The 25,403-nt window shown below is 42.7% G+C and overlaps 1 protein-coding gene across 4 annotated transcripts in view; it reads left to right on the top strand.

Annotated features, from left to right (window-relative positions):
• Positions 1 to 25,403, top strand: part of Camkmt (calmodulin-lysine N-methyltransferase) — a 413,989-nt gene that overhangs the window by 281,668 nt on the left and 106,918 nt on the right. For all 4 annotated transcript variants that reach the window (XM_036170668.1, XM_036170665.1, XM_036170666.1 and 1 more), the window contains exon 4: positions 25,095 to 25,155. In XM_036170668.1, the coding sequence (XP_036026561.1) occupies positions 25,095 to 25,155 (61 nt within the window). The remainder of the gene's footprint in view (positions 1 to 25,094; positions 25,156 to 25,403) is intronic.

The following is a 25,403-nucleotide window of genomic DNA, read 5'->3' as shown; positions in this document are numbered from 1 at the left end:
TGCCTCTGGTCACGATGTTTTGTAACAGCAATAAAAGACAAACTGGCATGAACCCTTTCCAGTTTTCTGGTTTCTACAGGTACTCCAAGTTCACTACACAAATTAAAGGCTCAAAACTAAGATCCACTGTGAGTGAGAACGGGAGACACTTGTCTTTCTGGGTCTGGGTTGCTTGGCTTAGTGTAACGTCTCTTGGTACCACTCATTTACCTGGAAATTTCCATTTTCTTGACAGGTGACTAAAATTCTATCGTGTATAGATAGGTACCACATTTTTTATTATCCTTTCATCAGTTGACAGACACCCAGGCTGTTTCTATGTCCTAGGGATTCTGACTAGAGCAGCTATGGACATGAGCCTGTGTCTCTGTAGTAGCAACCAGAGTCCTTGCGGTCTATGCCCAGGAGTGGTGTGGCTAGGTCATATGGAAGAGCTAGTGCTGGTGTTCTGAGGAAGCGATGTACTGATTTCCGTAACGGCTGCACCAGTTTGCCCTCCTTCCAACCATGCATGAGAGGGTTCTCCACTCCCTACAGCCTTGCCAGCCCTTGTTACCTTCTGTTTTAATCTCAGCCATTCTGACAGAGATATAGTGGAATACCAAAGTCATTTAAATTTACATCTCCCTGATAGCTAAGGATGGTGGATACACATTAAAAAAAAAATAGTTCTTAGCCATTTGTATTTGCTCTTTTTAAAATTCTCTGTTCAATTCTAGAGCCCACTTTTTATTTGGGTTGTTGGTTTTCTTGGTGTTTAACTTGTGTGTGTGTGTGTGTGTGTGTGTGTGTGTGTGTGTGTGTGTGTAGGGGGGGTGTTTGTATGTGTTTGTGTGGTGTGTGTGTGGCATGTATATGTGTGTATTCTAGACACTCCTCCTAATCCCCTGTCAGATGTATAGTTAGCAAAGATTTCTCTCTCCAATTCAGTGGGCTGCCTCTTCAGTTGACTAACAGTTTCCTTTATAACAAAGAAGTTTTTCATTGTCGTGAAATCCCACTTGTTACCTGAGTCACACAGCTTTTTCCTGTTGGAAAGGAGTCTTTTAAAATCTATCTTTAGTCTTACCATACTCTCCCTTACCCATGCTTACCTGCTTTCATATTTTTAAGTATTATCCATGTAGGTGTTTCTTAAATTTACAGCCTATGCTTAACCTTGGAAAGAATATAGTTCCATATTTCCAATGGATCCATACCTCTGATACTCAAAACAGGCTCATGACCCTGAGTTGTATTCCACCCTTTCTCCAGATGCCTCAAATTCAATAAGCCATGAAGTCTGTCAGTTGTGGCTCGCTGCTTCTCTTAGCTCTCATCCTTGTTGTTGACTCAGGTAGATCAAAGATCTTAGGCTGGGTTCAAGTGCTGTCTGCCCACTCACTGGCCCTGGGAGGAGGTGATGTGTTGGACTAGTTTTCTGACATCACTGGGCTTTGTTTCCTCATCTGTAGTAGAGAGTCTAATTTATAGGGTACTCTGATCATTTTAGTAGGTGCCAAGTCAATGGTAACTATTTCTTCTCTCTCCTTAATTTCTGTCTTCCGACTTCTAATCCATCAGCCTTTCCCCCTCATAAGGATTCATTTGCTCTTAAAGTCTTTTCATCTTTAGGAAACAAACTACCGTATTTGACAATTATTTTATTTTGCAATGCTCTTGATCCTAGATACTAAGCAAAGGACACTGATTGTTGACATATTTGAGTTTTGGGATCTGATCTGACTTAGAAATCTCAAAAGGATCTTGGAGAGGAATACCACTACTTCACCTCTTTCCAAACTACTGTTTTGGAAAAAAAAAAAAAAGGAGCAGAAGGAAGAAAGGAAGGAAAGAAAGAAGGGAGGGAGGGAGGGAGGGCAGAGCTGTATGATTCCAGCTGCAGAGACACCTGGTAGGAATTGTCTTCTTTTCTTGTAATAAGAACAAGATCTCTGTAGCAGCCTGCGCTCCTGGGAGCTGTCCAGAGTAGCCAGGCCACATCCAGTGGCATCAAAGGTGGAAATTCCCCATACAGATTCTGAGCTAGCTGTGTTCTTCTCCTAGCTGGTTTGCTGGGACCCAGGAAACCCATTGACAACCACAAAACCCAAACCGTCTTTAAGTGGCTTGAAGAAGGACCTCCATAACAACCATCTAGGGAGAAGTTGCCTTGTGACGATGCTCTTCCAATGTCTTCTCAACTGTAACATTTGGAAACCAGGGACAGCACTGAATGCTCATTTCATAGTAGACATCCAGGCACAGCTGTGCACATGATGCCCTCATCATTACTGGGCTCTCCCTGAGCTTGCTGCAGAGCCTGCCTGAGATCATGTGACCGCTCTCTCAGCAGTGGCCAGTGAGACGACCCCTTGTTACTACACTCCAATTTCAAGCTAGTTCAGGCATGTCTACCGAGTGGCCAATCTGCCCAAACACTTGAGTTGGAGTTGTTACTCTTGACTCATCCTTGAGTTGCGTAATCACCTGGAGACCCGGTGCTTTAGTTGCTTTAGTGTGACTTTTCTTTCCCACAGCAGGGCTCACTCAGGAAAAGCAGATGATACCACTCAGTGGCTGGCTTAGCAAGCTTTGTTGTTTTTTCTCTCTGGCTGAGAATATAAGTGTAGAAGTGTTCGTAACATCCTGTGGGTGTTTTCTTCGGATGGCCTACCTTCCCTTCCCTTCTTGGTCTCTCACTGATCCTGAAAGAGGCAACCCCTGGTGTTCTTGCCCAAGGTTTTGAAAATGGTGACTCCCTCTGCTCGCTTTTCTGTCCCTCTAATTAGTTGTCAGGACCTCAACAACAGCACCTGCCTCTTTGTGGTATCCTTCTACTTTGATAGTTTTGATGCTCTCATCTCTACATTTAGTAGAAAGTTCCCAGAAATGCAGAGGCAGAGTTGTGATGGAGCTGATGTGGTACCCGAACCGTTGACAGCACCTCCTCCCACTCCTGTAGGATCCTGATGCCCCACGCTAGTTTGACTGACTGTTGGAGTGGGAGCCAGGAGCTCAAGAAGAAAGTATGGACTCTGAACGTTGAACTCAAGGATTTGGAGGAATGTGGGTAAACAAACTCGTAACAGGCTGGAGAGATGGCTCAACAGTTAAATCACATACTGCTTTGGCAGAAAACCTGGGTTTAGTTCCCAGGAGATCAGACAACCTCAGGCACCTTTGGGCACCTGAACACAGGTACCCAAAGATGCATAAATTCACGCAGTCACAAACACAGAAACAAAAAATTTAAAAAAATAAATCTTTCCTTAAAAGAGTATATTATAACCCTCTCTTTGCCCCTATCCCTAATAACTGCTCATAGAAAGGTTACATTTTATAAATGTGGCTCAAGGTTTTGGCATTTGTCACAAGACTGTGATGGTGTGACTACGGCCACATTCTCAGCCACCTCTGCCTTGGGGCTCACTCCTAGTATTTGACTCAGGGAAGACAGTTCATGAATAATGCACTGCTCAAACCAGGGGCACTGGTCTTTGAAGGTCTGAAAGAAGAACCATAGAATGATGAGCTCTTTGGTTCCCAGTCACTGCTAGATGGTTTATTAGTAGAGAAAAAAAATGCATTATCCCCAAGAGGAAAGAAATGCCGTCAGTGTTCTTCTCCAGGCCCAGAAGTTCTATTTAAGGAAAAGTAAATGCATAGCATGTACCATGTCAGAAAACTAATTTTAATGTTAACAATGAGTTGGCTATTCTTGTAGTTATGAGAAAATATTCCAGCCTTCATTGCCTTCCACAAATAAGCTGCTGGAAGTAAACGAGGTGTGCTATTTCAGTACCAATTTAGCAATACCTCTGCTCTATTATCAGCAACATGCACAGTTGCTTCACGGCAGAAAGCAAGCCACTCCTGTCTGTGAATAAGCATCAGGCTGACTGTGCAAGACGGTAATTGCTCTACCTTCACCTCTTTGGCACCTACTGATCTCCGCTAAGTGGTTAGTAAAACATACTTTTGAAGGAATGTCAAGCCCTTCTAAAAATTTGAAGGACTCAGTTCTCGATTGTTCTTTTTCTCATGTTCAAGTTGGGGGAAAGTTCGAGCAAAGCCATCGCACCACCGACACCAGCCCTAGCTAATGTCTTCCGTCGCAGGGTGCTGTCGTTTCCACACCGGACATCTTCTAGTCACTGGGCTTCCCTTTTGCGTGCACGGTGACTCTGGCTGGATGTGTTGGGGTATCAAGTGACTGACTTCAAACGGATGGCAAATTCACTAAAGTGAAAATGGTTGTGGTAGTTCCTTCATTTCCCCCCACCGTGTATGTAAAACTGACTTTTAAAGTGTTTGGTGGATAATGGATTGTGTAAGGTCTCTAGTAGTCATGGCAGCCATGGCTATTATTTTCCCTTTTCATGGGAGGGTGCTCAACAAAATGAGATTGTCACAGTTTTTTTTTTTTCTTCTTCTTCTTCTTCTTTCCCGAGGACAGCGACAGACAGTTAAAAGCCTCTTCATGTAAGGATGCTATTTCATAAAGACACCAGTCCTGGATTATCCCCTTCACTTTAAACTTCTGCCAGCTTGTACAAAGAGATAAAACAAAATAGCCCTGGTCCCAGGGGTGGGGAAGTGCTGGCCAGCTCAGCCTGGGTCCGTGAGCTTTCGTTTTGATTAGGCACATGTGAGGAAAATTCACTTAGGCTGAGAGGTAAATTTAATACCGGTTATGCGCACGCTGTTCCCATCATAGCCATTTTCACGAGAAGCCACTTCATTCCCTAAGAAGCAGAAAGGTAAATCGGTGGCCGGCCGGCTGGTGAAGGTGTCACAATGCATTAGGACCAGGACTCGCTGCAGGGGATAATGGTTCTGATTGCTGTTGACTCATGTCTCTACCAACTGCCTCATGTAAAATAAGTGACATTTAAAAGACATCAAGATGTGAGAAGAGGCAAGGGAGAGAGAGAGGCAGGGCAAAGAGGGGAAAGCGCGCGCTCCTAAAACTACCACTGGAATGCGCAGCTCCTTTCCACCCTAAGTGGTAGGAAATGATAACTCGACATGCCATGGGTGACCCGCAGTAAGCTTTTAACTTCCTGTCTTGTGTTTTTAGAGAAAAATCCGTAAAATTGCTTCTGGGAACTGCTCCAACATGTTATCATTTATTTCCAATTTAATTTTTTTTTTTTAACTTTTATTCTTTTTGACCTGGCAACATCAGTCTATTCATCTCTTTAAAAGCTCTAGGCTGAATCAAGTCAGGCAGTGGTAGACAACAAGAGGCAGTCTACTTTCCGAAGGCCCATTTGTGTCTATTTTTATAAAGAGAACCAAATTCCAGTTTACAGTAAGCATATGCTTCAGCTGACGTCTGTTTCTAAGACTCGGATGCCTTGTTTGCATAACAGCGGCCAATAAATGGCCTTGTTTTAAGTCTGCTCACTGAGTTGTATGTGGGTTGTTCAGCTGGGGATTTTTGTCCCAGCTGATCCCCTGCCGCTGATGGCTGATAGGAAGGGGAAAATCCGAGGAGCCCAGTCCGATTTATTAATGCAGATTTTAACATTCTCAATGAACCACTTATCCAGTGTGATTCAGCAACCAAATCCTTATTTGCTCAGACAGAGGAGAGGGTGCTCCTCCATGTGCTGAGTTAAAGCTTACCAGCTTCCTCCTCCTCCTCCTCCTCCTCCTCCTCCTCCTCCTCCTCCTCCTCTTCCTTTTTTTGGAGGGGGGGAGTAAGGGGGATGGGAAGGAAGGATCAGATCCAGAGCAAGGTCCTTTTTTCTAGCCAGTCTGATAATCCAGACTACAATCAGATGGATTCTTTAAATGGGACATCAGAAACGAAGCTTATGTTTAATGAATTTATTGGAAACTAAGGATCCCAGGTGTTGGTAAAGCTGTACAATTACCCTTTTGTGTGAAGTCTTGATGGTGTGTGTGTGTGTGTGTGTGTGTGTGTGTGTGTGTGTGTGTGTGTGTGATTGATAGAACAAGATTAGCATCCCTCTATTTATCTGGTCTTGTTGTGTTTTAAAGCATATCTAATTCCCACGTGCATGGGAAACAGGCAGAACATTAAAATATTTCTGTGTGTGCATGTGACTGCCTTTAGCATCGTTATTGCTAATTAAAGGAGCCACTACTCATGTTGAACTGCTTCAAATACAAAGCTAATCCACACTCTCCATAAATCTGGCCTTTCTTGCCTTGCCCCTGCAAAGCATGCCAGCAGTCTAAAAAACCCACTAAAGTCCAGAGATGGGGGGGGGGGGGCTATGTGCCTTAAGGAGTAAAGCTGATTAATGGAGGGTGTCCTGGAATTCCCAGTTTTCCCTAGGTGAGGTAGAACCTTAATGTATTTGAAAATATAGTGTTCGCCGACTTAAACATATGGAACTCTTTCTCTGGCATTATTGTATAATATTCAGGAGTCATTTATGGACTGTGTAACATTTCTCAGGGGGATTTACATATCAACTCTTTGCAGTGGAATCAACAAGAGTAGCATGAAATGTATCTACTCCATTTACTCTTCTCCATCGTACCTACTTTCTTTTTCTCTTTAATTTTTATATATGGTAAAAATTTCATTGAAGAGAGATTTTAGATGACAGGACTGTAATTTTAAACCCAATAGAAGAGGTGTAAGCAATTTGAGCTTAGCTGAGCATAATCTTAGGTTGTCAAGAAGAAACCCATTCTCCCCATGCTAATCAATCAGTGTATCACCAGCCAATCATCCCTTCAGCTTAGCATATATCCCAAGGTTTGATATATCTATTAACTGCCCATCATGCAGCTGGTCTCTGGATGATGAGATTCCCCTATCTTGGCATTTGGCGGCAGACGACTGAGCTATCACAGTCCCAGATAAATACCAAAGTGGAGATTTCAATCCTGTTCCTGAGAGCAGAGACAATCCAGAAATATTGAAAATATCCTTAGAAGAGAATACACAGAAAATTACATTTCTCAACACTGTGGTGTGGGTGAAAATTGTATATATTACATGATTCTCCCTCCCCAGACACAGCCATGTAAAGGAGAATTACTCTTTTATTATGTTTGGAATGCTGGTAATCAAAAGAATTGTTGGGAGCTGCTAGGAACTCTTAATTGCAAGACAAATGACATGTAGATATTTGAATAAATAAGACTAATGACCGTTTCGAGGATACATTTCCTGAAAACAAACAGAGGTTCAATTACAGAAAGCAAGGCACACAATCATTGTAATTCCAGGGCCGGGATGCGTGCGACAGGGTGCGCCTCCTCTATTTTTGAAGATTGTATGTTGTTTCCTGGCCTCAATTCAGAGATCCTGGAATTGCGTGAGCTGCAGCGGAGTTTATCTATAGCCACTTCCTCCAGCCGTGTGCCCAGGTAGGAAATAGAAGCAGAAGCCAACAGTCACTTCAGAGAATAGCTAAGTATCTGTGACCACCGTGTGGGAATATGAATGAGGAATGAGTCATGTCCTTTTCTGTAAACTCTGACTTTTCACCACCAAGGTTGAAAATAATAATAATAATAATAATAATAATAATAATAATTCTTTCTACAAGATGTGAGCTGAAATCACAATTCTTCCTTATACAGTTGCTCAAGTCACTTACTCCTAAAAGAAAATTGAGGCGAACTATTTGGCTACTGAGGTCGCAGCACCTCAGTACTGCTCAGCATACTCAAGTACTAATGAGCTGTACTGTGTGCTGAGCAAAACGCTTAATTTTTCAAGGCTTTCCTTTATAAATGGGGATTTCTCTAAAGTGCCCATGAAAAGTAGTAAGCAGTTATGAGATTCAAACAATATCTCATATTCTTCTGTGAGGTAGTTTTTCTGGTCAGTAGTGGTTAAAAAAAAAATTTAGATTACTACCATGGTTTTTGCTCCGCAAAATCACCTCGATGCTATTGGGTAGCAGACGTGGATGAGAAACACATTGCAGCTGAAATGCAGCACCATGGGCTCAAGCTGCCATTGTTTCAATCATCCATCAAGGGCGGAGAGATGATGGAGTTCACGATAACATGAACTCTGCAGCTGGAGAGAGAGGAAAATCTGCTTCGTGTCCAGAGATGTCTGGTGTGAGCCCATGGGGACCCTGATGGCTTCTCCAACTCTCAACAACTCAGCCCACACACTTTGACCTCAACTTGCAAACACTCGTGTGTCCTGGTGTGAAAAGGCCAGTGACAATATAAAAAACTCCAGAAGTTTTGTATCTTTCCCAACAGAAAGATAATTGTGGTGTCGGTTCAAAACCAGCTTTTGGTTTAAATGGTATTATTTTGAAGGCGCTTCTCAAGGAGTTACAATTCTCAAAGAAAGCTGTGTTGGCTAAGGTTACAAGTTTTGTTGTGGCAAAGAGAAGAGGACGAGAAAAATAGCCAGAGAGTCAGACTCTCTCAAGTCACTTAAAGGACTCACTCAGAGACTTGTTCCAGGCTCCTGTGATTAGAATCCTGCCTGGTAGATAACAACAGATAAGCCCAGATATGAAAGCCTGACATAGGCTTTGCGGAACAAAGGGAAAGGATTGACTTAAAGAAAGATCGTCTATTGAATGTGGCATCTGTTGCTGACCTGGGAACGTATTAGCATGCACCTTTCTGGCTTGGGGCAACCTTGCTCCCGGGAGCCTCTGTCCTGTCTTCTTGTGATAATTGTCCTTCCAGGCCTACAGCTTGTGTGACTAGGTTAAAAGGCCAGTGAACACGATTGAGTGCAGTGAGACACAGCCATACAGGAACTGACCTGTGGCTGCGTTCTCAGGTAGCCTCGGGTCCTGAGTAAATACAGCATATAAAACTCAGCAAATTGGTCTTGAGGCAGGAGAGGAATTCAGTTCTCATTGTTGTGAGTTGCAGGGTTTAGAACTGTTGGCGTTTGCTGTATGTAAATACATGACTTTGCTTAGAGCTTGCAAACTGCTTCTAAGAAGGAAGGCCTGAGCTCAAGAAGTTTATGTTCAAAGGCAATGCAAATGGAAGAACACGTCAGATGAACTTTGTTTGTAAAGCTTTGAAGGTCTTGTTTCTCTGTTTCTTCTTCAAAAGAGGATCAGTGTTTGCCTTTGGAAAGGAAAGGTTACATTATAACTGGGATACAGATTGTAGAGAAAAGGCACGAGGAAGAACTGGAAAGAATGAAGGGAAAGGAGGAAGGGATAGAGAAAGCCGGGTACTCATGGGTCCTGGGACTGTGCTATCTGCTCCCTGGGTCTTGCCTGTATTTTAGGTAAGGAGAGTGTATACCCAAATATCAGGCACCAAGCTTGGCCACTGGCATAGCCAATGAGAATCTCTCTCCAAAGTTTTTTTTTTTTTTTTTCTATTGGAGGTGCCACACGTGGCCGTAGCTAGCCTATGAATCTCTGCAGGGTTCTGGAAGCAATGTGCCCAGCCACTGAGCAGTGGACAGAGGAGGGACAGACACAGGAGCAGGAAGAGAGGATTCAAAGTGAGCGCTTTACAAACACTCTCCACGGGTGAAAAATACTGACCTCTGACTTCCTTTTTGGATCTTAACTCATGCCGCCGCAAGATTGGTAATAGGGTCCCTATCACAGCGTGATATGAAAATATTCGTTGAATAGGGCCATCCGAATTTCTTTGTGAATAATGACTTAAGTCATATTCTTCTTGGTTCAACAAGGGAATGGGAAAGTAAGGCTTCACTTGCCTCCAAATTGTTCTTTAAGAGATCGGGTTTTTTTTTTTCTCCTAAACCTTGAGGTATATGTATTTTGGGCCCTGTTTTAACTCTTCCCTCTGATGTGAATTTCTTCAGTTAACTTAAGAACAATCAAAGGGACATGAAGGTTGGTAGGTGCTACTATTGTCCTTTAGTTGGAATCTGGTGGCTTTTGGCAGGTGGCCTTCAACCCTCAGCAGTGGCCCTCTTCAAAGCAAGCACTTTAGTTTAGGCAGTTCTGGAATTTGAGAAGTAAGCTATTAACAGTGGTAGAAACAAAAAACAGAGGGTCTCCCTACCATCTGCCATCTTGCAGCATTTCTATAAAGCTAAAATGTATTAAAAATTAAAACACACACACACACACACACACATATACACATACATACACACACACACACACACACACACACACACACACACACACACATGGGAAAAACCAGCCTGTGGATGTGTTTCCCAACTAACATGGCAATCAGGAAGAATCAGAAGAATCAATCAGAATTTCTGGTGCACACTTACCAGAAGGTTTACTTGACGTTTGTGCAGATGCACGCTTGTTTAAGTTGGCATCCCGAGAAGCCACTGGCTAATCTAACAGTGACGTTTGCCACCACACAGCTCACTTATCCAGTATTCGATCAGAAAAGAGAGGATTGAGAGTTATGTGACCCTTGGAATGCCACCCAACACTAAAATGAAATGATCCCCAGTGTGCTTTCTCACCAAGGCTCACTGTATTTACAGAGCAAGTTGCTTCGAAGTTTGTATCTTGTGTTACACTTGCTGCATGGTGTGTTCCTGTTCTGTAAGAGCATCTATCTAATGGTTACTGGAAAATTAGAGGCTGTCCAAACAAAAGTTAAAATCCTAAAACTTTCTCTCCAAAGTGTGGTAATTCTTGGCTAGCCGAGTAAACAGTTTGACATGTGTTTCAACATGATTCAATTTTTTTTCAATCAGATTCATCTTTTCTTAGAGGGATGTCTAATGAAGTGTGCGACTGTATAATAGCAGAGGCAGCATTTGATTTTTAATTTTTATGTTAAATAGCTTCCACTGTGTTGCATGCCCATTTGAATTTTCTCAAATAAAAGGCGAATGTTAAAATATGCATCTGTAGATCTGTGCTTGTAACCTTATTTTCCCTAAAGTTTTTGTGTTTGTCTTTTTTCCAGAGGAGTCTTGAGAGGGAGTGTGTGCTCAGTACCTATATAAGCCCAGTGATAGCGTGTGTGTGTTTGTGTGTTTGTGTATGTGTGTGTATGTTTGTGTATGTGTGTATATGTGTATGTGTGTGTATATATATGTATGTTGTATATGTGCGTGTATATGTGTGTGTTTGTGTATGTGTGTCTGTATGTGCATGTATCTATGTATGTGTGTGTGTTTGCGTATGTGTGTGTGTGTACATATATACACATGGAGTATTCATCTGGTGGAATACATAAATGAACTCACACTCAAATGAATTGCTCCACTTGGACAAGAAATACCTCTTGCTTGCTCTCTTCATGACCCTTGTTTAGGATAGCCTCCCAGTTTGGTCTGGTTCTTATCGTTGCTATCATCCAGCTGCGCACACACACACACACACACACACACACACACACACACACCCCTTTCAAATCTGTGGAAAGTATTTAAAAGAAAGAGAAATTGTTCATGTCTCAAAACCTATTCTAATGCATTTTCAAATATGTCAGACACATCTTTGTTAAAATTAAACCAGGGATTGGTTTTGAGCGAATAGCCCTATATCCTTACAGGCGCTGTGGATGGATGCATCTAAGCTGCTTATTATATTGATGGGCTTTGCTGCTCTGCAGCAAATGAAAACAGGCAGCTGCTTCCTCCATCAAAGCAAAAAAGGCAGCCTGAGTTTTTATTAACCGAGTGTTCATTTCTTCTATTGCCAAAATTCTTACACAAAACAAAAGAGCAGTTTTAGCACATTATTGCTTAACTAGACACGAACAACTGACAGCAAGTGATAAGCACGTCTGCTTTTCACGACTGGTAATCATTTTTGGAATAGATGTTTTAATATAGTTGAATATAAATTTTGTAATTTACATCTACAATGGTACGTAAATTTATAGATCTGGTTTGTTGCGGGAGAACGAAGGCTTCAATCACACAAGGTTTTTCTGGGTGTTGTTTAATTTTTAATGACTATTTGAAAACTAAGGAGGGAAAATGAAATCAAATTCATTTCTTAAACAACAACAACAACAAAAGTGTTAAAGACAATCATGCAAGTTGGTTGGAGACGTTGGTGGAAGCCCCTGACTGAGCGACACTGCTGTGTTTACAGCCGGGACGTGCTTAGCACTACATTTCTGCATTAGTTTGTGGTGAGAAGCCCAAGTTTGTTTAGCAGCAGGAATTTCTGGAGCAGATCGTCATGTTTCCTTCATATCAGTGAATAATGGTGGATGGGGGAGCAGAAAGGACAAAACCCTGGCCGTTTTGCGTAGCTGATATTCTCAGCTAGCTCTTACATGTTCTCTCTCTCTCTCTCTCTCTCTCTCTCTCTCTCTCTCTCTCTCTCTCTTACCTCTTCCTCCTCCCCCTCCCTCCTTTTTCAATTTGAACCTCACAAATGTACTTTCAAATGAAATGGCATTTTAGGCTTTGTTTAAAGTGGGGTTATCCTGAACCTCAATAAGATGTGGCCTTATTTACCAAATCAATTTGCTGAGTGGTGTCTCAGGCTTTTTGAAGTTGCTAATAGCAATTTCTTCATTGAGAAGGAGAGACAAGGACTAGGGATAGAGGTCAGTTGACACAGTGCTTGCTTAGCATGCACGGATCCAGTCCCTGGGTCTGATCCCCAGCATCATATAAATCGGTAGGTGCACTTGGCATGTAAAGGCAGGAGGTTCAGAATTTCAAGATCATCCTTAGCTACACACATTCAAGGGTAGCCTGGGCTACATGAGACCTTATGTCAAAAAGAGAGAGTGGAGAGACACTCTTTCCTCTCTCCCCTTCCCCACAAGGAAAGTATTCTTCCCCAAGGCCGTAAGAGGAGGAACTTGGAATAAGGCGGTGTTGCTATACTAGGATACCCACCTTCCACATAACATGCTTAAAGAAAGCTCTGTTGCACAGTGGGTCTGACCTCAGGGCTGCCCAGTAAGTGCTCAGGAATTTTCTACCCACAGCATGTATTACCTTAGTACCATTTTCTCTCCTGGAAGGCTTGCATTCTTCACTGAAATATGCAGCTTCTCCTGTGTTTGGAATGGAGCCTTGGTGTTTGCCTGGAGTCTAAAGCTAGACTCCACAATAGGAATCTGCTTTATGAGTCAGGCACAGATCATTGGTGACACTAAAGAGGAAACCCACTCTTGGTATTTTGGTTTGCCATGGTGCATCCATGTTGGCTAAGTGGCCAGGAAGTCAAAATAAGAAACCACAACACTTCTTTTCTTTCTACTTGACTAACTGTTCTTATGGCTTTTCAAGGGAAACAGGGCAATGCTCCCCAAAGGGGCCCTGCCCATTCCATCCTCAGGACACTTAGCCCAGCAGGGCTTTGGGGACAGGTGCTATTTTGAGAACAACTTGGCAAAAGAGCCCAGATCCTCCTTTCTTGACAGCAGGGGGAGATGCACTGCTTCTAAGGAAGTCTAGGTCCATCTTCTCTCTTCCCCCCTGCTAGGAGCAGTTTGGTCTCATTTTCTAGGGCCCGTTTTCTCCTAGAAAGGATTCTTCTGATACCCTCTGACCAGGAGCAATGGAGCTGAGCTGTTCTCCTGGGGGCCCAACCATCTCACATTGGAAGGCAGTCTCCCCTCTGCTTATCTTCTCTGCCCTAAGGGGATTCTTATTACACCACCAAGGAGGAAATCTCTTTGAGAAAAACATCTATCAGAGAACTGAGTTCCGTTTGGGAGAAAGAATGTTTTACTGTAAGAAGAGTTCTATTTTTAACATGTTCCGGTCTCAAAATCAAAATATCACTTTCGTGGCCCATAAAGATACCACTATTATCAGATGTCCATTAAAAATTGACCAAGAAAAAAGCTCTCACAACTAGTGTATGTGGCTGTAGGTCAGTTATTCTCTGAAGCTGGGGCATTTAATTAAATGAAATACTTCTGACTCAATTAAAACTGACATGTATTTGAGATTGACTTACAGAACCATTTACATCCATCTAAAAGAGTTCCCGATCGAGGTTTGCATTTGAGTGCTGGTACAAATAAAATATTTTAACCCATCTTATTTCTTTAAGATGTCACAGGCTAGACAATCTTTGGAACTTTTATCTGAGGGTGTGTACACAAATGCAATACCTTCATCCTGGAGCTCAGACTTGGAAGAGCTTTAGAACTGAATACAACCTGTCCATTTTATTTCTAAAGCTAGAACCAAGCTATGATTTTCCAAAGTCCTAAAGTTAGTCATTGGAAGCCATGAGAATTAGAAGCTTGTCCTTTTTCATTCCCAGACCAGCCACTGTTTGAAGGAATAGCACATAGGAACAGCTCTTCCAGAGCTGGAGAGTGTGGCCCCAGATCCCAGTCAGACTGCACAGGCTCACTGACTACCTACAAGCTTCATATTACCCTTTCACTTGTCATAATGATGGTACATGACTTAGGATTGAGCAAGACAATCCACACAAAGTGCGCAGCCCACTATTTGGCAAGAAGTAAGTGCTCAGTGAGCACTACCTCTGCTCTCCAGTGGTAAGCATGCTAACAACTAGCACTAACAGAAAACATGAATCGAGTGCTTACTGAGTTCTCATCACATTTATTTAATCCTCGGTCTGTATTATGGAGAGGTCAGTATTCTTATTTTCAGATAAGAAATCAAGGCAATGAGATGTAAGTGGCCCGCTAAGGACCCAGGGCTAACGTGTCAAGGATGTCTTTCAAGTTCACATCTGTACAGACTGAGCAGCTGCAGCTGTGTTCCCGTCTCTCAGAAGTATGTCTCATCACCAGTTCCTGGCATCTGTCCCCAAACTGGCCATCAGACCCTAAGGCCAGAGCCGCTGGGGATGTCCTCGGAGACTGCCTTCCTTTCTCTGCCTCCCTGCCTGGTTCCTTCCATCTCCTTTCCCCTCCTAGACCACACCTCAGTGGGAAGCTAATCAAAATGCATAGTTCAAGTCCTATTGCTTCTTAAACTTGGGCTGTGGCTGTAAATCTGTCTTGCAGTCTGAGAAACATTCGGGGTTGAAATCCTCTTGATATCTCCTTCCATGTACTCATTATTGGTCCTTTCGTACAGTTCTGATGGCTCTTCCAGGAACACAAGCCGCAAAATCGCAGACCAGTTTGCCCTTGGCTCATCACCCAGTGGAAGACAGCAGATTCTAGATGTTAAGAATCACGGTTCTACATAGGCAGCAGTTTCTGTTCTGGAAGCCTCTCCCAAGTAACCACACAGAGGCTTATAATTATAAATGCTCAGTCAATAGCTCAGGCTTGTTACTAGCTAACCCTTACATTTACATTAACCCATATTTCTTTCCTATGCTTTGCCATGTGGCTTGGTGCATTTTCTCAGTACAGCATGCCCATCTTGCTTCTCTCTACATCTGCTTGCCACTCCTCTGACTCTGCCTTTCTTTCCAGAATTCTCCTAGTCTGGCTCTCCCACCCAATCTCTCCTGCCCAGCTATAGGCCAGTCAGCTCTTATTAACCAATGAGAGTAATATATAATTACAGTGTACAAAGATTGTTCCACAGCAGTTCTAGAGTCACCTGAGGCCACATTTCGACTCTGTGACAGAGTATCTATCTGGCATGTGCCTTGATGTTCCTTGGTAGTTCAGATAATATTAGCATTAAATAAATGTTAGAATGTCACCAGGCATACTTCCACCTGCCTGCTGTTCTGGACTGCACAGGCATTCCCTTCCACCCAGATCTACCTGTGTTCTCTGTGATCTGCATTCACACATTTAGGATGGCTCCTGTTTAACCCTTTATGCTACAGTGTGAGCCTGTCAGTGTCACAGAGCAGGACAATAACTGTAGGGCACACACACATCATATACATATATATGTAGAGATGCCTAAATATACATATAAACACATCATATACATATATACTTGCACATATGGATACATACATATACATACATATACATACATATGTGTATATGCATACATATGTATGTATGTGTGCATATGTACATATATGTACATCTGGAATTCCTGTTCCAGACATGTTTCAGAGTCAGTCCCAGAATCAAGACACATTTTTCCAAATTCAGTTCTGACTTAATTCCTTGCATTATTAAGTCAAGGTGAGACTCCATGGAAGTTCCATATAGATGCCCTCAAGATTGAATAGAAACATTTCACATCATTAACAGCACAACAGCCAGTGACCTTGGCTTTTGCCATCTATAATGAATTTGGTGTGTTCCTGACCTCGTTCTAAGTGCCTTGTGTGCATACTCAGTTAGCCTTCTCAGCACCCTGGAAGAGGTATGTACTGCTTGTATTTAACAGTGAGAGGTCTGAGGCATTGCCCCACAATGCCGGCTGAGGAAGCGGTTGTTTTCTGTTTCATTGCCATGTTCTCTCTCCCTTGCAGCACCAGTCAATACCTGAAATTATATTTATTGTCTACTGCCTCTATTAAAGCTATTTAGGGAAGGGCTGGGTTTTAATTACCATGATAGCCCGGCTTCTGGTGCAGACATGGCTGTTAATAACTGTATGTTCCATGAATGAACGAAGAGGCTTAAAAAAAAAAAGGTTAAGCACCTTGCCAAGGTCACAGATCCATAAGAGTGGGTATTCAAGCTGAACTCCGTATAACTCCAGAGCATGAGGCCTCTTTTTCGATTGTAGTTTTTATAGGGTAAAGGCCCCCTGCATATCATCCTACTGAAGCCTGTCATTTTGCCAATGAGGATTCAGAAGCTCAAAAAGTTGATATTATGTAAGTCCCAGTATTTCTTTGTTTGTTGGTGTCACAGTCCAGACCTCTCCTGGCTGGTGTTTAATACACCATGAAATCAGCCACCTCAGTTCATGGAAAATGGGAAGGAAATCCTATATGTGTCTGTCCATCATCTACCCTCTTACTCACAACCCAGACTGGAGTCCCTACGGCTTCCTGTAACACGCCGTACATCTAGCTATCCAGTGGGTCTTGTCAGCATGCTTTTAAGATACATCTCAAAGCATCACCACTAACCATTACCCAGCTGTCAGTTCTTACCTGGATACCCACGGTAGCTTTCTACCATGTTTCCTCCTCCTGTTGCCCCTTGTTGATCCATTTCCTTTAGAGTATCCACAATGATCTAAAATGTAAGTCAGATCCAACACTGTTGCTTAAACCGTTCCATGGATTTTAAGGCTATTTAAGGTGTTAGCATTGCCTTTGGATCCTGGGTGATCTGGTCCCCAACTACTCCCCCGGCCTCATCTTGTCCCACTCTGCCTTTCTCTTCACAAGAGAGCCCTACTCCTAGAACACCAAGACCACCCCCTCTTCAAAACTTTATTTCACGAGGCTCTCCGTTGAAGGACCAATCCACCCATCCTTGTTTCCCTCTTCTTCCTCTATTTTGCTCCATGTCCTCTGGAATCTCAGCTTCCATGGCTAATTGTGTGGGGAAGCATCCTTTTGGGGGGCTCTTTCCAACCTCTTCCCATCTAGGCTGGGTGCCCCATGACATGCTCTTATCATCACCCCCTGATTTTCCTGCGTAGCATTTATTACAGTTATAACTGGCACATTGGGATTCCTTCTCCAACTAGTAGGAGGTCCCAGTACCATCCTGTCTCTTCGCCATTGCGCCCTAAGATCTGAAATACAGTAGTCCTCTTCTTGGTTCTAATTGTGGGTTGACTGATCAGTGACAGAAGAAAAATGTGAGTTGGATTAAAGGAAAAGGAAAGAGTACAAATACTGAGAATGGCCTAAGAAACCTCGCTACCCATGCCTGCTTGAGCAGCTTTTCATTCTGGTCACATCTCTCTGTGTTTTCCAGAGCTTTTAACAGCCTTGCTAAGGTTCTAGGCTCTGATGCTCTAGTGTCCCTTACTTTTGACTTTGGCATAAGTTTGAGGAGGTAGAGATCGGTGCTATTTCAGTAGACATCAGCTGATTACAGCAAAGCCAGATGTCTGCTGTGGGAGCTGGCCATGTTGTTACCACTGTTAGTAGCTGCCATTAGGTTGGGTCGAGACAGTCAGGAGAAATGCCTCATTGGATGCTGTCTGTCAAAGTCTTTGTACTTCCTTCTTACGTGAACAATGAAGAAACTAAAAAGGCCTCATATGGGAGTGATCTAGAGGGCCACATATCTCCCTGGATACTCATATAATCTAACTTTAGGATTTGTTCAACCATCAGCTCAGTGATGGATGTGTTTGATTCTAGGTTAACCACAACACTTGGCATTTGAAACAATTCTAAACTAGCTTCTTCACTAACAGGAACAACAAAAAAAGTAGTTGCATACTTTAAATCTACCCTGTTGTCAGCTTCCCTGTCATTGTCTCTACAGACAGTTGTGTGTGTGTGTGTGTGTGTGTATGACTCTGTGTGTGTGTGTGTGTATGACTCTGTGTGTGTGTGTGTGTGTGTGTGTGTGTGTGTGTGTGTGTGTGTGGTGTCATCTGGCTATAGACTGTCTGTAGTCTGTCAAGTTCAACAGGTCCTATTCTGATAGACACATCTATAGGGAGCCAAGCCTTTACTGGAAGGGAAGTGTGATGTGATGAACTCAAATGACCACAGAAATCTAAGTATAGTGTAGGATTCTGAGACTTTTTTTTCAAAGCAACATCCGTGCAGTTGGGCAGTCGTGACTCCTACACCTATAATCTCAGTTAGGATGCTGAAGCAACATTTAAGTAGCTGAATTATTGATCAAAAAATGCATCACAACATTTTAATTAATAGTTTATTCTAGAAAGCATCTTCTCCAAAATCCAAGTCACAGAAGAAGACAGTCCCTCAAGTCAGCAATTCTCAACCCATAGGTTGTGACCCCCTTGGGAGTTGCACATCAGATATCCTGCACATTAGATATTTACATTATGATTCATAGCAGTAAAAATACAGTTATGAAGATGCAATGAAATAATGTTATGGTTGGGGGTCACCACAACATGAGGAACCATATTAAAGGGTTGCAGTGTTGGGAAGGTTGAGAACCACTGCTTTAAATGTTATTCAGGTACAAGAAATACCTTATTTCTTAGTGGTGGTCTCAGTTTAAGCCAGAAGAGTCTACCTCACAGAAGAAAAGGCTTCCTTTACCCACCAGGGCTCCATAAAAGCACTAGCTAAATAAAAGTGATATTTTTAAAATAATCGTTTATTTATTTGAGACCAGGGTCTCACTCTGCAGCCCAAGCCAATGTGGAACTCACTATGTGGTCCAGGCTGGCCTCGAACTCACAGGGATCTGCCTGGCTCTGCCTCCCAAGTGCTAAGATTAAAGGCGTGCACCACCACCGCCCAGCTGCCATTCAGTTCTTTATTAGACCATCAGGTGTTTTAGACAGGCACAGTAACACAGCTTCCCAGAGTTCAACAAATGCAACATAAACCAAAGTAACACACCTTAAAATAATATTCCCCAACAGGCAATAAGAGTGGTTGCTGTGTGTCTTGGATTGTAGCACAATCCTGCAAAGTTATATGCAAAAGAGGATATATTTCAGGGTTTCAGATAAGCATTAATTAAAATAAATTCCTTTGAGGGGCTAAGACATGGCTGGGCTGTTAAGAGCACTTCCTCCCCTTCTAGAGGACCCAAGTTCCATTCTCAGCACCCAAGTGAGGCCACTCACAACCACCTGCAGTGTCAGGCCCTGAAGATCCCAGTCCCTCTGTGGCCTCTGAGGGCAACCACACACACAGGCTGCACACAGACACATACCTCTACATATAAATTTTAAAAAATGAAAATAAATCTGCAAAAAAAATCTTGAAAAGAAACCCACTTAAGAACATTATAAAGTTCTATTTTTAGGTATAAATTCACAAAGACAATAGAATTTGAGAGCATGTAGCAACAGTATTGGTTTTGAAACTGGGAGGTAAATGGTTGAGAAGTCATTAAGCTAACAAATTGGAAAGGTTTTGATATCTGTCACATTTCTTCAGCTATCTGGTAATTCATTTCTAATTAAACATAATGTAGGACTAGAAAATGCTGATTGAAGGTGGAGGAAGCTGAGTGTGGGGGCGAGGTGATGGGGGAGGGTTTAGCATTCGATCTGTATTAAGTTACTTGCCTCTGCATCCTACTTTTGGTAAATACCTTGTTAGGGATGCGAACATACATCACGCGGTCCTTTGTAAATGGCCTCCTTCCCGCAGCGTGCTTTTGAGTTCATCCCGCCTTGCAGCGTGTGTTGACACGCCACTATAGATATTTTACAGACTTTGTTTTGTATAGGTATATTTTCTTTTTCTCTTTTAGAAGTGGAATTCTGAACTCATACAGGCATCTAAATTTAACGAGTTCGAGTTCTGAGCAACACAAGACGGTTTTGCAAAATTACATCGCTTCACATTCCTGCCGTAACCTCGCCCACACTGTTGTTGTCTGACATGAATGACGGCCACCCTAGAGGGGCTGAAGTATCTTGTCTTAGTCTTGATTTGTAATGCTGCTTTTACATTTTTAACATTATTTAAAATAAAGTAACAGGCATGTTTGCCCTGGCTGTTGCTTGCCCACCAGAAATAGACAAGACCTAATTGCTAAACACGCCATCCACACACTTTGATTGTAGGATATAGAGAAATCCAGCCAGAACCAGGTGGAATCCTGGTCCCTGCTAACTAGCTCTCCTAGTGCCAGAGGGTGTTATAGAGGCTGGGATGGGAAGTCAGGGGTGGGGGAGGGTGTGGCGGGGGTCGGGGGGGCGGAGGGTGTCTTCACCGGTCTTCCTTGGCTGTGGATCCGATCCTGAAGCTCCACTACTGACTAACAGAGCAAGAAGCGCCCACTGGGGCAATAGTAGCAATTGGTGACAAGGGTGAGATCTGAAACCTGCTCCTCGGGAGGGACTCCACATCCTGGTCAAAAGCTCATGGCTGTGGAGGTCATAGGTCCTAGTTAGGGAAGCTACAACTATCTTTTTGCTAAAAGAATACAATATGCCCATCAAAATAGCTTCTAAATGAATATGCTCATACAGTAGATTAGTGAGCCATTGCCTGTGGTCAGAAAAGCCCCTTTCTATAGTAGACAGCAGTAACTAAATGACTCATTTCTAGCCAAAGTGATGACCACTTTGGATGCTCAGCCATGAGTAGGACTTTCCTACCTGTCTCCCTAAGGACCACTGCAGAAGCTGGGCAGGAAGGATGTAAGGGATGGAGGAAGATGTGTGGCGAGGTGTGTTGTCTTCAGAACTTGACATTGCACCCTTGATCTCACAGCAGGTGGGATTAATGGCAGAACATCCATGTGAGACTGGGCCTGTGGGCATCCTGCTGTATGGGGAAGAGGGACCCAAGAGGCCCACAAGAACCTATAGGCAGATAATAGCAATAGTGGGGAGGTGTATATACGGGGACTTAATGATGCTGAGAGAGAGGGGGACATTTTCTTCAGTGATGTAGCCACTGGTGGGGAGCCCTTCCATGTTCCCATGAACAATCCCTCGCCTAAGATCCTGTAAGTAACCCTAATGAAACGCACCGAGTTGTCAAGTACTGAAAGAAAATGAAAGCAGATAAGGGATGAGAAATAGAATCAGCAGCAGCAGAAAGGGATAGAGGGTCAGTATGAAGAAAAAAAACAACCTGTATATATGTATGAAAATGCTCTAATGAAACCCATTATGTATATAATTAACATATGCTAGTAAAAATTTGGGATTAAAAATAGATTGACAAAGCCTTGTCTTGGGGAGGCATTGAAGAAACAGATAGTCTTTAAACATGGTCTGTTACTGTATGTGCATATGATGCAGAGCAGGTACTCTGTTCATGTGTGCAGGTCAGAGGACAATTCTATGGAATTTCACTTTCACATATGATCCAGGACTTAGAGCATGAGAGCCAGCCCGGAACAAACATTCTTCCTGGGCATGTATGGAGTGTACAAATTTCACAAGGGACAGTTACACATAAATCCAATGTCCCTTATCCTGAAAGCTTGAGACCAAAGCCTTAGATTTGGGATCATTTTAAATTAGGAGATATTAACATGTACATAGTATCTTAAGAGCAGAGTCCAAGTGTAATCATGAAATTCCTCTGCTTCATATGTATTTTATACAAGTCACCCGAAGTTGGTTTTATATAATGCTTTTAATGTAGCTTTGTTTTGACTGATGTCACCTAAGAGCGTGTGTGGAATTTGTCATCATGTAACCACTCAGGAAATTTAGATTTTGGAGTATTTTGAATTTCAGATTAGGGCTGCTCAACTTGTTTATCAGATTGTGGACTATACTCAAGTTTTTAAGGATTTTTAAAATTTTTCTATGTATGAGTATTTTATTAAAGTATATGTATGTGCAATATATGTGCCTGGTGCCCTTGGAGGCCAGAAGAGGTTGCGCAAGCTGAAACTGGAATTAGAGATGGATGTAAGCCATCATGGGGTGCTAAGAGTTGAAGCCCAGTACTCTGCAAGAGCAGCAAGTGCTTTTAACTACTGAGCCATCTCTCCAGAACCTGTACTTGACTTTTGATCAGATATCCCATCTCTAAGTATGGGGGAAAATATGTTAGGAGAAGGTATACCCTTCTACTGCTATTTATAGTCTTACAATATTACAAACTTTGAACCCAACTTAACTGTCTAGCAAGAGGACATGGGTTAATTGAATGTTGATACAATGAGACTATCTAGGCAGCCAGTACAATTGATACAACTAGAGTGTGAACTCAGTGGTATGGATTCCTCCCACACCTCATCGAATGGGGCCAAAATCAAGTTACTGAATCCCTGCATGAGAAGATCCCAACTGGGTGAGATACCTTTATGACTAGAAAGGCTTTTTGGAATGATGTCTAAAACATTAACAGTGATTATATTGCTAATGGTAGAAATTTAGCCTTTTGATCTTTGTATTTAATTTAGTTTTTAAAAAACCACTCTGTAATTTCTTGAAAAAAATATAAAGTGAGTTGAAAAGACTATGCGTTTTAGAAGTCACATTCTTTCTTCAGTGGGGCTTGAGTTTTAGTTAAATACCTTTCCCCTATCATTACTTTTTTAAAACCCTCACAGCCATGTACTCAGGGCATAAAGAAATTCATTCTTGTGGTGATTATACCCACTTAGTGAGAACACTGTCTTGGCTCTTCCTTTGGTGAATTTTATTATGTACTTTGGTCTTTATGGAGTTCTTTTTGTGTGGAGGTGTACGAGGCCTTAGGACTGTGGGATCCTGACAAAACAAAGGTAAAAATGGTTCTCTGTGTGTCCTGACTCTTAGGGTAATGGCTGTGGTCCGCACAAATTCACTCTTCTATCTACTGTTCTGTCCTCCTTTGCAAGAGGCCAACAGTGGCAACCTGTGTCTCCTTTGTGCTTACTGTGAGCTCGGAACAGTTCTAAGCACATTGCGCGTGTTTGACTCATCTGTTCTGCATCCTGTGAAGTTGATGTTGCAATAATAATGCTTTACAGATGAAAAGCCCAAGGCACAGAGACTAGATAACCTATCCAAAGTCTCTGAGCCAGCAAACAGCAGAGCAGGGACCAGAGTCCATTCAGTCTGGTTTCAAAGTACCTGTGGGCTTAACTGCTACACTCGCCTACTTGCGTGCCTTCCCTCTAAATGTGTTTCCAAATACTTCTTGTTGCTTTTCCTTGTTTTTCCCCATGTTGTCCTTTCTACTGGAAAGGCCAGGAGGCTGGAGCAGCAGGTGTTCACTGGAGCCATCTCCTCATCTTCACTCACCCACCACTGGCTCTCTTTGGTGACTTTCGCTTCTTTGATTCTTCTCTGAAATGTTTAGAGTTCTTAACTCTTCAAAGTAGGAGATCTATCTCATGAGAAAAACCAAGTCTTTTCAATGTCTTTAACTTTGTGCTGAGTGCTGAGACATGGCTGCTCTTTCCCAGGGGGGCAGGCGGAAGTTCCCAACTGATGGCTAAGGCTGATTTCTTTGGGGGAAACCATAATTTTTATGAGGTTATAATTCATTCTAATCATATCTAAGATGATGTAGGCTCATTATAAACATTTTGGAAAATATAAAAAAAGTATAGAGAAAAATTAAAAGCACACATAATCTGACCATCCTATATCCTATGTCAACCACTTCCAACATATTTATCTGGAAGGAGTTCTTATCCATTCTTCTCAGTAAATGTATAAGTGATGATTTTAGGAAATGTCTGTCCATGCAATTTAGTGTATAGGATTGCTGTTTGATGTAAAGTCATGCCAAACTTGGTGAAATTAATGTCTCTTAATCTTACACTGCAGTTTGATGTTTTAATTAAAGAAATGGAGAAATTATGGATATTTTAAGACCTTATTATGAAAAGGTGTAGAAAGATAACATAAAGCCGGGTGGTGGTGCACACCTTTAATCCTAGCACTTGGAAGGCAGAGGCAGGCAGATCTGTGAGTTCGAGGCCAGCCTGGTCTACAGAGTGAGTTCCAGGACAGGCACCAAAACTAGGTATCCGCCAGCTGGGGAGGAGGCTGAGGGAGGGATCCGCCTAGGCCTTTGGAATTTGTCCCACGTGAGCGCTAGATATTGGTGAAATTATTAAGGCCACTCCACGTAGTTAAAAGGGAGGTTTATTTTGTGGGGTAACTTACAAATGAAGGGGTAGGTTGCAGGGTCTGGCAAAGGTATAGCGCAGTCCAGATGTTCTCTGGAGAACTCTGCTCGGTCTACCTCCAGGGTCCCCGGAACCAAGAGAGAGACCTCCTCTAGATCCTCCGTCTTCCGCTCCCTCCTCCGCCCCGCCTTGTGGGCGTGATCATTACCGAAGCCTCAGTGGGGGTTGGAACTTCCAGGCGAATGCTGGGATGGCTGCCCACTACAAAACCGTGTCTCAAACTCCGCACCTTCCCCCCCAAAAAAGATAGAATGACCTTAGCAATTTTATTTTCCCCTTAAAGTGAATTTTTCCCCATTCTTTTTCCTTTTTCCAACAGGAAATATATATATAGCAAACCTTCAACTTATGTGTATTAATTTCGTATAAATAAGATTAAGATCTGCTTGAACCAAGTCAATATTTAATTTTGATATCTGAAATGTTGGTTGTTGTGGTTGAAGTTTAGCAGAGTTTATTGAGGCTGTTCTGTTGTCACCTGGGGACAGGTCCTAATGCTGGCCATCATAAAAACAACAGCCAAGGAAACTCATGGTCTGGCTCCTGGCAAGGAGCCACCATGTTAAGTTTGGTTTGAGTTGCGATGCCTTGTGCTGAGCCTTCCTTTTAAAAGCCAGTCTGGAAGGGAAAAGACTACAATCCTAACATCTCCCCTCTTGTGTTTCCAGGCATCTGGCCATCTGAGGAGGTTTTAGCTTACTACTGCCTCAAGCACAGTAATATATTCAGGTAAGAGCCACACTTAAAAGATGTTTGTTTAGCCCATCATGGTTATTGAATCTGCGTATTAAAAAGTGGCCCACTCTACTACAGCCTTCAAGCTATAAACTGTTGAAAGGAAGAAAGAGGGGGGAAAAAGGAAAAAGAAAAAGTTCCCCACAAACACATGTTGCTTCTGAAAAGGGATCTGCACTGCCTTCGGGTGCGAGCGCGCACAGCAAGCTTTTTGCTGTGTGTCAAAGGCTTTTGATTTTTAC

The sequence above is a fragment of the Onychomys torridus genome, chromosome 21, assembly GCF_903995425.1.
Source record: "Onychomys torridus chromosome 21, mOncTor1.1, whole genome shotgun sequence".
In the NCBI taxonomy this organism is placed as follows: domain Eukaryota; kingdom Metazoa; phylum Chordata; class Mammalia; order Rodentia; family Cricetidae; genus Onychomys; species Onychomys torridus.
Note: the sequence above shows the minus strand (reverse complement) of the source record. Positions and strands in the feature narration are given on the sequence as shown.